General features: G+C 47.0%; 1 protein-coding gene across 2 annotated transcripts in view; it reads left to right on the top strand.

Moving 5' to 3' along the window:
- kirrel1b (kirre like nephrin family adhesion molecule 1b) overlaps positions 1-12893 on the top strand; it is a 148718-nt gene that overhangs the window by 109368 nt on the left and 26457 nt on the right. For both annotated transcript variants that reach the window (XM_072440589.1, XM_072440590.1), the window contains exons 3-6: positions 99-248; positions 4856-5013; positions 10525-10675; positions 12274-12379. In XM_072440589.1, the coding sequence (XP_072296690.1) occupies positions 99-248; positions 4856-5013; positions 10525-10675; positions 12274-12379 (565 nt within the window). The remainder of the gene's footprint in view (positions 1-98; positions 249-4855; positions 5014-10524; positions 10676-12273; positions 12380-12893) is intronic.

Genomic DNA, 12893 nt, shown 5'->3' with positions numbered 1-12893 from the left:
GTGTGTTCTCTGTCACATGTTCTCTGTAGCGTGTTCTTGTGTCCTGACCCTGACCGCACCTGACCTGTCGTGTGTTCTCTGTCACATGTTCTCTGTAGCGTGGCCGCGGTACAGGATCCTGCGCGCCCTGGACACCGGTCAGTTCAACCTGGAGATCTCTCAGGCTGAGCTGTCGGACGACTCGCAGTACGAGTGTCAGGCCACAGAGGCAGCGCTGCGCTCGCGGAGGGCCAAGCTCAACGTGCTCAGTGAGTGTCACATGTTCAACACCTTTAACACCTTTAACCCCTTTAACACCTTTAACCCCTTTAACACCTTTAACACCTTTAACCCCTTTAACGCCTTTAACCCCTTTAACGCCTTTAACCCCTTTACGTCTTTAACACCTTTAACCCCTTTAACACCTTTAACACCTTTAACCCCTTTAACCCCTTTAACACCTTTAACACCTTTAACCCCTTTAACACCTTTAACCCCTTTAACCCCTTTAACCCCTTTAACCCCTTTAACACCTTTAACACCTTTAACCCCTTTAACGCCTTTAACACCTTTAACCCCTTTAACGCCTTTAACACCTTTAACCCCTTTAACGCCTTTAACGCCTTTAACCCCTTTACGTCTTTAACGCCTTTAACCCCTTTAACGCCTTTAACCCCTTTAACGCCTTTAACCCCTTTAACGCTTTTAACCCCTTTAACGCTTTTAACCCCTTTAACGTCTTTAACGTCTTTAACACCTTTAACCCCTTTAACGTCTTTAACACCTTTAACGCCTTTAACACGTTTAACACCTTTAACCCCTTTAACTTCTTTAAGCCCTTTAACGTCTTTAACACCTTTAACCCCTTTAACGTCTTTAACGTCTTTAACCCCTTTAACACGTTTAACACCTTTAACCCCTTTAACGCATTTAACCCCTTTAACGCCTTTAACCCCTTTAATGCCTTTAACCCCTTTAACGCTTTTAACCCCTTTAACGCCTTTAACCCCTTTAACGCTTTTAACCCCTTTAACGTCTTTAACACCTTTAACCCCTTTAACGCCTTTAACCCCTTTACGTCTTTAACGCCTTTAACCCCTTTAACGCCTTTAACCCCTTTAACGCCTTTAACCCCTTTAACGCTTTTAACCCCTTTAACGCCTTTAACCCCTTTAACGCTTTTAACCCCTTTAACGTCTTTAACGTCTTTAACACCTTTAACCCCTTTAACGTCTTTAACACCTTTAACGCCTTTAACACGTTTAACACCTTTAACCCCTTTAACTTCTTTAACCCCTTTAACGTCTTTAACACCTTTAACCCCTTTAACGTCTTTAACCCCTTTAACGCCTTTAACACGTTTAACACCTTTAACCCCTTTAACGCATTTAACCCCTTTAACGCTTTTAACCCCTTTAACGCCTTTAACCCCTTTAACGCTTTTAACCCCTTTAACGTCTTTAACGTCTTTAACACCTTTAACCCCTTTAACGCCTTTAACCCCTTTAACGTCTTTAACACCTTTAACGCCTTTAACACGTTTAACACCTTTAACCCCTTTAACTTCTTTAACCCCTTTAACGTCTTTAACACCTTTAACGCCTTTAACCCCTTTAACGCCTTTAACCCCTTTAACGCCTTTAACACCTTTAACACGTTTAAAGCCTTTAACGCCTTTAACCCCTTTACTGCCTTTAACACCTTTAACCCCTTTAACGTCTTTAACACCTTTAACCCCTTTAACGTCTTTAACACCTTTAACCCCTTTAACGCCTTTAACACGTTTAACATCTTTAACCCCTTTAACGCCTTTAACCCCTTTAACGCCTTTAACCCCTTTAACGCCTTTAACACCTTTAACACCTTTAACGCCTTTAACACCTTTAACACGTTTAACGCCTTTAACCCCTTTAACGCCTTTAACACCTTTAACACGTTTAACGCCTTTAACACCTTTAACACGTTTAACGCCTTTAACACCTTTAACACCTTTAACACCTTGAACACCTTTAACACCTTTAACGCCTTTAACGCCTTTAACACCTTTAACACCTTTAAAGGCAGTAAAGGGGTTAAAGGCGTTAAAGGGGTTAAAGGCAGTAAAGGGGTTAAAGGCGTTAAAGGGGTTAAAGGCAGTAAAGGGGTTAAAGGCGTTACAGGGATTAAAGGCGTTAAAGGGGTTAAAGGCAGTAAAGGGGATAAAGGCGTTAAAGGGGTTAAAGGCAGTAAAGGGGTTAAAGGCGTTAAAGGGGTTAAAGGCAGTAAAGGGGTTAAAGGCGTTAAATGGGTTAAAAGCGTTAAAGGGGTTAAAAGCGTTAAAGGGGTTAAAGGCGTTACAGGGGTTAAAGGCAGTAAAGGGGTTAAAGGCGTTAAAGGGGTTAAAGGCGTTAAATGGGTTAAAAGCGTTAAAGGGGTTAAAAGCGTTAAAGGGGTTAAAGGTGTTAAAGGGGTTTAAGGCAGTAAAGGGGTTAAAGACGTTAAAGGGGTTAAAGGCAGTAAAGGGGTTAAAGGCAGTAAAGGGGTTAAAGGCGTTAAAGGGGTTAAAGGCGTTAAAGACGTCAAAGGGGTTAAAGGTGTTAAAGGGGTTAAAGGTGTTAAAGGCGTTAAAGGGGTTAAAGGTGTTAAAGGCGTTAAAGGTGTTAAAGGCGTTAAAGCGGTTAAAGGCGTTAAAGGGGTTAAAGGCGTTAAACGTGTTAAAGGCGTTAAAGGCGTTAAAGACGTTAAAGGGGTTAAAGGCGTTAAAGACGTCAAAGGCGTTAAAGGCGTTAAAGGCGTTAAAGGGGTTAAAGGTGTTAAAGGTGTTAAAGGCGTTAAAGGTGTTAAAGGTGTTAAAGGCGTTAAAGGGGTTAAAGGCGTTAAAGGGGTTAAAGGTGTTAAAGGTGTTAAAGGCGTTAAAGGGGTTAAAGGTGTTAAAGGCGTTAAAGGCGTTAAAGGGGTTAAAGGTGTTAAAGGGGTTAAAGGCGTTAAACGTGTTAAAGGCGTTAAAGGCGTTAAAGGCGTTAAAGGGGTTAAAGGCGTTAAAGGTGTTAAAGGTGTTAAAGGTGTTAAAGGCGTTAAAGACGTTAAAGGCGTTAAAGGGGTTAAAGGTGTTAAAGGCGTTAAAGGTGTTAAAGGCGTTAAAGGCGTTAAAGGGGTTAAAGGTGTTAAAGGCGTTAAAGGGGTTAAAGGTGTTAAAGGCGTTAAAGGTGTTCAAGGTGTTAAAGGTGTTAAAGGCGTTAAACGTGTTAAAGGTGTTAAAGGCGTTAAACGTGTTAAAGGTGTTAAAGGCGTTAAAGGGGTTAAAGGCGTTAAACGTGTTAAAGGTGTTAAAGGCGTTAAAGGTGTTAAAGGTGTTAAAGGCGTTAAAGGGGTTAAAGGCGTTAAAGGCGTTAAAGGGGTTAAAGGTGTTAAAGGGGTTAAAGGTGTTAAAGGCGTTAAAGGTGTTCAAGGTGTTAACCCCTTTAACGCTTTAACCCCTTTACTGCCTTTAACCCCTTTAACGCCTTTAATCCCTGTAACGCCTTTAACCCCTTTACTGCCTTTAACCCCTTTAACGCCTTTAACCCCTTTACTGCCTTTAACCCCTTTAACGCCTTTAACCCCTTTACTGCCTTTAACCCCTTTAACACCTTTAACCCCTGTAACGCCTTTAACCCCTTTAACGCCTTTAACCCCTTTAACGCCTTTAACCCCTTTAACACCTTTAACCCCTTTACTGCCATGCCTCCACGTCACATGGACCCGGAAAACGGGTTCAGAACGTGGAAGCCGCCTGTGGTCCAGACAAATGTGGTGAGGAGGAGGAGATGAGGAAGCTGAGGAGATGAGGAGGAGGAGATGATGAGGATGAGGAGGCTGAGGAGATGAGGAGGAGGATGAGGAGAGGAGGAGGAGATGAGGAGGAGATGAGGAGGATGAGGAGATGATGAGAAGATGAGGAGGAGGAGGAGGAGGAGGAGGAGGGGGCTGAGAAGATGAGGACAGGAGGAGGAGATGAGGACGCTGAGGAGGAGATGAAGAGGAGGAGGAGATGAGGAGAGGAGAAGGAGATGAGGCGGAGGATGAGGAGGAGATGAGGATGAGGCTGAGGAGACGAGGAGGCTGAGGAGATGAGGAAGAGGATGAGGTGGAGATGATGAAGAGGAGGATGAGGAGGAGATGAGGATGAGGCTGAGGAGACGAGGAGGCTGAGGAGATGAGGAGGAGGATGAGGTGGAGATGATGAAGAGGAGGATGAGGAGGAGGAGATGAGGACGCTGAGGAGATGAAGAGGAGGATGAGGAGGAGGAGGAGATGAGGAGAAGGAGATGAGGAGGAGGATGAGGAGGAGATGAGGAGGAGGCTGAGGAGACGAGGAGGAGATGAGGAGGAGGATGAGGAGATGAGGAGGAGGAGGAGATGAGGAGGAGGAGATGAGGAGGAGGATGAGGAGGAGGATGAGGAGATGAGGAGGAGGATGAGGAGGAGATGAGGAGGAGGATGAGGAGATGAGGAGGAGGAGGAGATGAGGAGGAGGATGAGGAGATGAGGAGGAGGACGAGGAGGAGGAGATGAGGAGGAGGAAGAGGAGGAGCCGAGAGGGTGAAGAAGTATAAGTCAGCTGCTGTATTTAGATTTGAATCTAAAGCGATGCCACAAATCTATTTGAAGTTGAAGTAAAGTTCACAAATGAACATTTCACATATGAATAAATAAATAAATGATGTATTTATGAGCTGTAAATAATGAGTCATAGTTCGGCGTCTACATCTGTATTCAAGCCTTGAAACGTTTGAATGTTTCTTTGTGTTTCTTTCTTTTCTTTTTTCTTCCGACATATTCATATTTTTGCTTCACGTGCTTTACTTTTACCCTGTTGGCCCCGGCCGTTTGTAACCTGTGTGCGCCCCGCCCGCAGTACCGCCGGAGGACCCGCACCTAGAGGGCGCCCCCGAGCTGCTGCTGATGGCCGGGACGCCCTACAACCTGAGCTGTGTGACCCGCGGAGCCAAACCCGCCGCCCACATCCAGTGGACCAAGGACGGAGCGCCAGTGAACGGAGCGCACCAGTCCACCGTGAGTCCACATGCTACATGCTACATGCTACATGCAATGCACCAGTCCACCGTGAGTCCACATGCTACATGCTACATGCTACATGCTATGCACCAGTCCACCGTGAGTCCACATGCTACATGCTACATGCTATGCACCAGTCCACCGTGAGTCCACATGCTACATGCTACATGCTATGCACCAGTCCACCGTGAGTCCACATGCTACATGCTACATGCTACATGCTATGCACCAGTCCACCGTGAGTCCACATGCTACATGCTACATGCTACGCACCAGTCCACCGTGAGTCCACATGCTATGCGCTACATGCTACACGCTACATGCTACGCACCAGTCCACCGTGAGTCAGGACGTGCACACTACATGCTAAACACTACATGCTACACACTACATGCTACACACTACATGCTACACACACATGCAACACACACATGCTACACACACATGCTACACGCATACGCTACATGCACACGCTACACACGCATGCTACACACACATGCTACACACACTCTACACACAGGCTAAACACACGCTACACGCCAAGCGCACATGCTACATGCACACGCTACACACGCATGCTACACACACACGTTACACGCATATGCTACATGCACATGCTACACACACATGCTACGCACACACTCTACACACAAAGGCTAAACACACGCTACACACACAGGCTACACACATGCTACACGCTACACACACGCTACACTTCATGTGTACAGTCCCACTAATGAACCATAAACCAGGTGGAAACATCTTCACTCGGACAGAGTTGAAGCGCCCTCTACAGGTCGGACGACTCATTGAATTAATGCAGTTCAGATAAATGTGTTTTGAAATTTGCAGATTTTTTTTTTTTATGTTGTTCTGGAATAGCACATTTTTTTAGATTTATAATTTCACTTCCTGTTTGTAATTGATGACATCACACTAAGAAATTACCCAGAAAGCACTGTGGCAAAAAATGGACAAATACAAATATATGAGAGCAACTTTATTTTGTTGAATTATGGTTAGAGCATTGTTTCTTTGTGTAAATTCTGCCTGAACTTTGACTTTGTCCCTGCTGTGATGTCACTTCCTGTCATTTCCTACAGACTTTTCAACCTTTTCTCCACAAACACCTCCTCGATCGGTGTAAATCCATCATTCATATGAACGCAGCAGATCCAGAGATAGAATCGTGTCGGTGGAATCAAACGCGGCGCTGTGCAAACGTCGCTCTCGCCGATTCAAAAGCCAAACAGCCGTTGTTTAATTAAAAAAGAACAAGAACACACTGTCAAACGGGATTCATCAGAGAAACACCGGGCGGTTTCCCCGGCAACTGCTCCAAAATAAACATTATGTCGTCCGAATAATGACTGAACGTGGAAAAACTCAGAACGAGAGGCGATGAGCGCGGCACGGCCGCGGAAAGCTTCAGTTTCAACAGGTTTGCGTATTTCTCAACTGTTCGCTTCTGTTTCAGCCGAATTATGACGTTTGATCCATGAAAACCTGTCTAATGTGTTTATTTCATCTGCGTTTCAGAATAAGTTTCAGAATCAGAATAAGTTTATTTCCATTTATCAATGAACAGGATTCACGGACATAGGAACTTGTCCTGGCGGTTCATGCAGCACAAACATACAATACATACAAAACCAATAGACAATAAATAACAAATAACTACCGGGTATTAAAATGGTAAGGTAGAGTTAAAAATAGACATGATATGTACAAAATAAAATATGTGGTGCAATAAAAGTGACAGTGCAGTGAGTGCAAAGTGCTTAAGAACTGTTCTTGTGACGGAAGGTTCTCGTCCGGATGGACCGTAGCCTCCTGCCTGAGGGGAGTGGCCTCCTGCCTGAGGGGAGTGGCCTCCTGCCTGAGGGGAGTGGCCTCCTGCCTGAGGGGAGTGGCCTCCTGCCTGAGGGGAGTGGCTCAAATAGTCCGTGTGCCGGATGAGAAGGGTCGGCTGTGATTCGACCTGCACGTCCATCTCTCTGTGTCTCTCTGTGTCTCTCTGTGTCTCTCTGTGTCTCTCTGCATCTAACTGTGTCTCTCTGTGTCTCTCTGCATCTAACTGTGTCTCTCTGTGTCTCTCTGTGTCTCTCTGCATCTAACTGTGTCTCTCTGTGTCTCTCTGCATCTCTCTGCGCTGCGTTTACGGTGCACCAGTGATCCCTCCGCGGCGTCTCTCCAGCGGCAGCGCTCAGCGTGTGGGTGTGTTTGTTTGTGTGTTTGGCTGTGGGCGATGCAGGAGGATGAAGCGAGCGCGGCGGTCCTCGCACAAACACACGAGCGCTGCAGGCGCAGAACACCAGCACCAGGGACTCCGAGCTAATGTTTGAACAGGGTTTGACCGAGCAGCGGCGCCGAGCAGCGCCGAGCAGCGCCGAGCAGCGCCGAGCAGTCGCAGATATCACGCTTCACGCACGGGCCTTTAATTCATTCAGACCATTCGTGCTCGTAAATGTGTCTGAAGCGTCTGAACTCTTTACTATATTTACTACTATATTTATAAAACTAGACCTGTTAAAATAATGACTTTATTGATTTATTGTTCAACATATGCAGTGGTGTAGTCCATGGTTTTATTTTTTACTACATATTTAAGCATAAAACAACACAAAAACAGAGTAAAAAATAAAATGAGAAAATACTGAGTGACATCCAAAGAGAAGACGGTTAACGTCTCCTGCACCGCCCGTGCTCCGCCCGTGCTCCGCCCGTGCTCCGCCCCTGCACCGCCCGTGCTCCGCCCGTGCTCCGCCCCTGCACCGCCCCTGCTCCGCCCCTGCTCCGCCCGTGCACCGCCCCTGCACCGCCCCTGCTCCGCCCCTGCTCCGCCCCTGCACCGCCCCTGCTCCGCCCCTGCCCCGCCTGCGCACCGCCCCCACTCCGCCCCTGCACCGCCCTCCTGCCCCGCCCGCGCACCGCTCCCACTCCGCCCTTGCTCCGCCCCTGCTCCGCCCCTGCACCGCCCTCCTGCCCCGCCTGCGCACCGCCCCCACTCCGCCCCTGCACCGCCCTCCTGCCCCGCCCGCGCACCGCTCCCACTCCGCCCTTGCTCCGCCCCTGCTCCGCCCCTGCACCGCCCTCCTGCCCCGCCTGCGCACCGCCCCCACTCGGCCCCTGCCCCGCCCTCCTGCCCCGCCTGCGCACCGCCCCCACTCGGCCCCTGCCCCGCCCTCCTGCCCCGCCCGCGCACCGCCCCCTCTCCGCCCCAGCTCTAAACCGCATTAAACAGATGTATAGTGATGAAATCTGCCGCTCACGTCCAACCAGGAAGTACAATCATAAACTTCCCCAAAATTGCCAAAAAATCTACTTAAATAAGCACGATTACTTCCTTACTGGTGTTTTACATGCTGTGAAGTGGCTTGTTTCTCCACAGACCTGACTTGTAACTCTCCTGCTCGTCTCCACGGTGATGTTCTGACTGATCCATCTTCAAGCGGAGCGTCCTAAAGTTTGGTTTGAAGTTTGGCGTCCAGACGGTGGCGGGAACGTTACGCGGTGCCGCTTTAAGTCTTGTTTAGTTCATCTTTTCTTTGTCACCATGGAGATGTTGTCACGTTGGTGAGACGAGCGGGCGATGCCAGACGAGCGCCGCTCACAGAACGCAGGCTTTTCCAGGGAATTTTGAGCGAAAACAGACAACAACAAAAAACACCTGTTAATTGAAAAAAAAAAAAAATCCAATATTGTCTCCGGCCTCACGCAGGGTTTTGTTCTCTTTTGTTCTCTTTTGTTCTGGTTTTCTCTCATCGGCAGCTCACACTGGGGCCCCGGGGCCGTTTGCAGCTTTAACTTCGTCCGTGGTCAAAATGTTTAATGTTGTTGTTGCCAAGTTTCAAAGAAGTGATTTTTAGAACCCGTCGGAGGTGAAGGGTCCGTTCACACACTCCCCCCGTCGCCCCTGCCGCCCCCCCGTCGTCTCCCCCGTCGTCGCCCCCGCCACGCCCGCCGCTCCCCCCCCACAGCCGGAGTTATAACCCGGTGAAGCGGGTTATAAGCGGTGAAAGACGGAGCTCGTAGAATAGATTAAGCCGTTTCTCTCGCAGACCGCCGGGCCCTCGTCAAGCAAAAGCCCTCGGGACCCTAATGCATTCTGGGCCGTGACAGCTCCGTACGTCAGCCTGATTTATGTGACCTTCCCTCCCCCCCGTCCCCCCTCCCTGTACCGAGCGTATAATCGCGCACAAACACACGCGGGGCTCGACCGGTCGCCCCCCAAACGCCGGTACAAGGCGTTTGGGTGTGGTCGGATAATTAAACGAGCTCAAAGTTTTTACAAGTTTCTAATTTTGTATTTATACCTGTTGTACATATAAATGATAGTTTTACACCGATCGAGCAGGTATTTGTGGAGAAAACGATGAAAACTGTGTAGAAAATGACAGGAAGTGACATCACATCAGGGACACTCATACAGGAAGTGACATCACACCAGGGACACTCATACAGGAAGTGACATCACACCAGGGACACTCATACAGGAAGTGACATCACACCAGGGACACTCATACAGGAAGTGACATCACACCAGGAACACTCATACAGGAAGTGACATCACACCAGGGACACTCATTCCAGTCAAAGTTTATGCAGAATTTACACAAAGAAACAACTTTTTTGACTCTTTAAACATCCATCCATCCATCCATTTTCTACCGCTTGTTCCCTTAATTCACCAAAATAAAGTCGCTCTTATATGTTTTTATTCGTCAAAAAAAAAGTGACATTAGATGAGTTTTGGCCCAGTGTTTGCTGGGTAATTTCCTAGTGTGATGTCATCAATTATAAACGGGAAGTGAAAAATGTGCTATTCTGTGATAACATTTTTATAATTTTTAGTAAAATTTGAAACATATTCAATTGAACTGCATTTTAGTTCAGTGAGTGGTCTGGCCTGTAGAGGGCGCTGTAAAGACTGGACCTACGAACGGCTTCACTACTTTTCATGTTTTAATGATATTCGTTTTCATAATTCTCCGAAAACATTCTTAATGATGTCAAATTTACTACAAAGAACTTTTTTTAAATATTATTTGTGGTTCCTCACGTCTGGTTCCTCACGTCTGGTTCCTCTGGTCCCATTCCTCTGGTCTGGTTCCTCACGTCTGGTTCCTCACGTCTGGTTCCTCTGGTCCCGTTCCTCTGGTCTGGTTCCTCAAGTCTGGTTCCTCACGTCTGGTTCCTCATGTCTGGTTCCTCACGTCTGGTTCCTCTGGTCTGGTTCCTCACGTCTGGTTCATCTCATCTGGTTCTGGTTCCTCACGTCTGGTTCATCTCATCTGGTTCCTCTTGTCTGGTTCATCACGTCTGGTTCTGGTTCCTCACGTCTGGTTCATCTCATCTGGTTCCTCACGTCTGGTTCCCCACGTCTGGTTCCTTTTGTCTGGTTCCTCACGTCTGGTTCCTCTTGTCTGGTTCCTCACGTCTGGTTCCTCACGTCTGGTTCCTCTCACCTGGTTCCTCACGTCTGGTTCCTCTTGTCTGGTTCCTCAGGAGGTGCTGCCGGACCGGAAGCGTGTGACGACTCGCAGTTACTTGTCCATCAGCCCCGCCGACACGGACAGCGGCCGGACGTTCACCTGCATCGCCTCCAACCCAGCGGTGCCCATGGGCAAGAGGACGTCAGTCATGCTCAACGTGCACCGTGCGTACAGTATCAGAGGGGTATCAGAGGGTATCCCAGGGGTATCAGAGGGTATCCCAGGGGTATCAGAGGGGTATCCCAGGGGTATCAGAGGGTATCCCAGGGGTATCAGAGGGGTATCCCAGGGTATCAGAGGGTATCCCAGGGGTATCAGAGGGTATCCCAGGGGTATCAGAGGGTATCCCAAGGATATCCGTGGGGGATGCCAAGGGTAGCCAAAGAGTTTAGCGCTTCATTGTGGTGTTTTACCAACGCTGGTGCTCGAACAGGCAAAATCATTCATTCAAAAGTGATGACTTAAACGAGTAGCTATTAATTAGAAAAGTAGATTATTTTCATTTGATTTTCTTTTAAAATAAAAACTAAACTGAATATTTTCACTGACTAAAATTAAATGAAAAAAACAAACAAAAAGTAATCAGTGGCTAAATGTAGATAATTTCACGGACTAAAACAGAATAAAATGTTTTATTAAATTGTTATCAATGACTAAAAGTTGTTATGGATTATAAAAATAGATATTTTAGTTGTCTAAAAGTTGTCTAAAAACCCTAATCAATTACTATATTTGATTACCTTTAGTCATTACCAAAATCATGACTTACGGTAGATATTTCCTTTGACTAAAAGTAAATATTTCCTTTGACTAAAAGTACAGATATTTTTGTCAAATATTAAAAACAAAACATGATCGAATGGAAAGGACGACTAAAAAGCCCCAAAAGCAGAAACAAACTCGGCACAATTCAGTTTATCTTTGGCAGCGTCTGAATTTCCGCACGAACCCCTCAGGGCACGGTTTAGGGGTCACTCTATTTTTAGCGGCGTCCAAATGTCCAGCAGGTGAAAAAGTATTTCCCACAATGCACCTTGAAAAGTTGTCAATAGAGACAAAATGTGATCGCGAGAGTCGGGTCTTTGGACACAACACGACGGAACATCTTGACAAAAACAAGTCCATAAATACAAACTAAAACTATTATGGATGTTGAAGCAGGAGTAAAACTAAAAACGACTAAATCTTGGCTAAAAGTTATGATCCTTTTAGTCAAAATGTACGATGATACTAATCAGGAGAGATGATCACTGAGGTCAGAGGTCAGTGATGGTTTGGGGCCTGGACACTGCCGGGGCTGAAGAAGAGGAGATGGAGAGGTTGAGGAGGCTTTGCTGCTGCAGTGGAAACGGGGCGAAAGAGGGCACATGACCATGAAGAGATGATGAGAATGAGTCTTTCAAATGACTGAACTCTAAATCCATCACACGTTGTCATTTTATATATTTTCAAAACTATTTTCTTAAGAATATATTTATAGTGTTTCTGTTCCTTCTTTATCAATTTCCTTTAGAACTTATTTGTTGTGTTTGGAGCTGCCCAAGTCTCATTTCCCCGGAGGACGATGAAGTGTATTGTTTTCTTCTGCCGTTTCCTGAGAGGCAGAGATAAGATGTGATTGGCTGACAACAAGTGACAGGAAGAAGAATCTATTTCATAAAATGCTTTTTCCTTGAACCTCGTGTTGACGTCGAGGACGTTCTTATTGTGTGTTTCACTTCCTGTGTGTTTCACTTCTGTGTGTTTCACGTCCTGTGTCCAGATCCGCCCACTGTGACTCTGTCCATCGAACCACGCTCGGTCCTGGAGGGGGAGAGGGTCACCTTCACCTGCCAGGCCACCGCCAACCCGCCCATCATGGGGTTCAGGTAAACAACCCACCCGCCCATCATGGGGTTCAGGTAAACAACCCACCCGCCCATCATGGGGTTCATGTAAACAACCCACCCGCCCATCATGGGGTTCAGGTAAACAACCCACCCGCCCATCATGGGGTTCATGTAAACAACCCACCCGCCCATCATGGGATACAGATGTCACGCCAACAGAACCTACGATGTCATGAGATTATAACCTACGATGTCATAAGATTAGAACCTACGATGTCACACCAACAGAACCTACGATGTCACACCAACAGAACCTACAATGTCACGCCAACAGAACCTACGATTTCACGCCAACATAACCTACGATGTCACACCAACAGAACTTACGATGGCATGCGAACAGAACCTACGATGTCCTGCAAACAGAACCTACGATGTCATGCAAACAGAACCTACAATGTCATGCAAACAGAACCTACGATGTCACACCAATAGAACCTACAAGGCAAAGTCACATCTCCCTCTCTGAACTCCAGCAGTCGTGTTGTTGCGC

The sequence above is a fragment of the Eucyclogobius newberryi genome, unplaced genomic scaffold (genome assembly GCF_026437365.1).
Source record: "Eucyclogobius newberryi isolate DKJ021-1_F unplaced genomic scaffold, fEucNew1.0.hap1 SCAF_12, whole genome shotgun sequence".
Classification (NCBI taxonomy): domain Eukaryota; kingdom Metazoa; phylum Chordata; class Actinopteri; order Gobiiformes; family Gobiidae; genus Eucyclogobius; species Eucyclogobius newberryi.
Note: the sequence above shows the minus strand (reverse complement) of the source record. Positions and strands in the feature narration are given on the sequence as shown.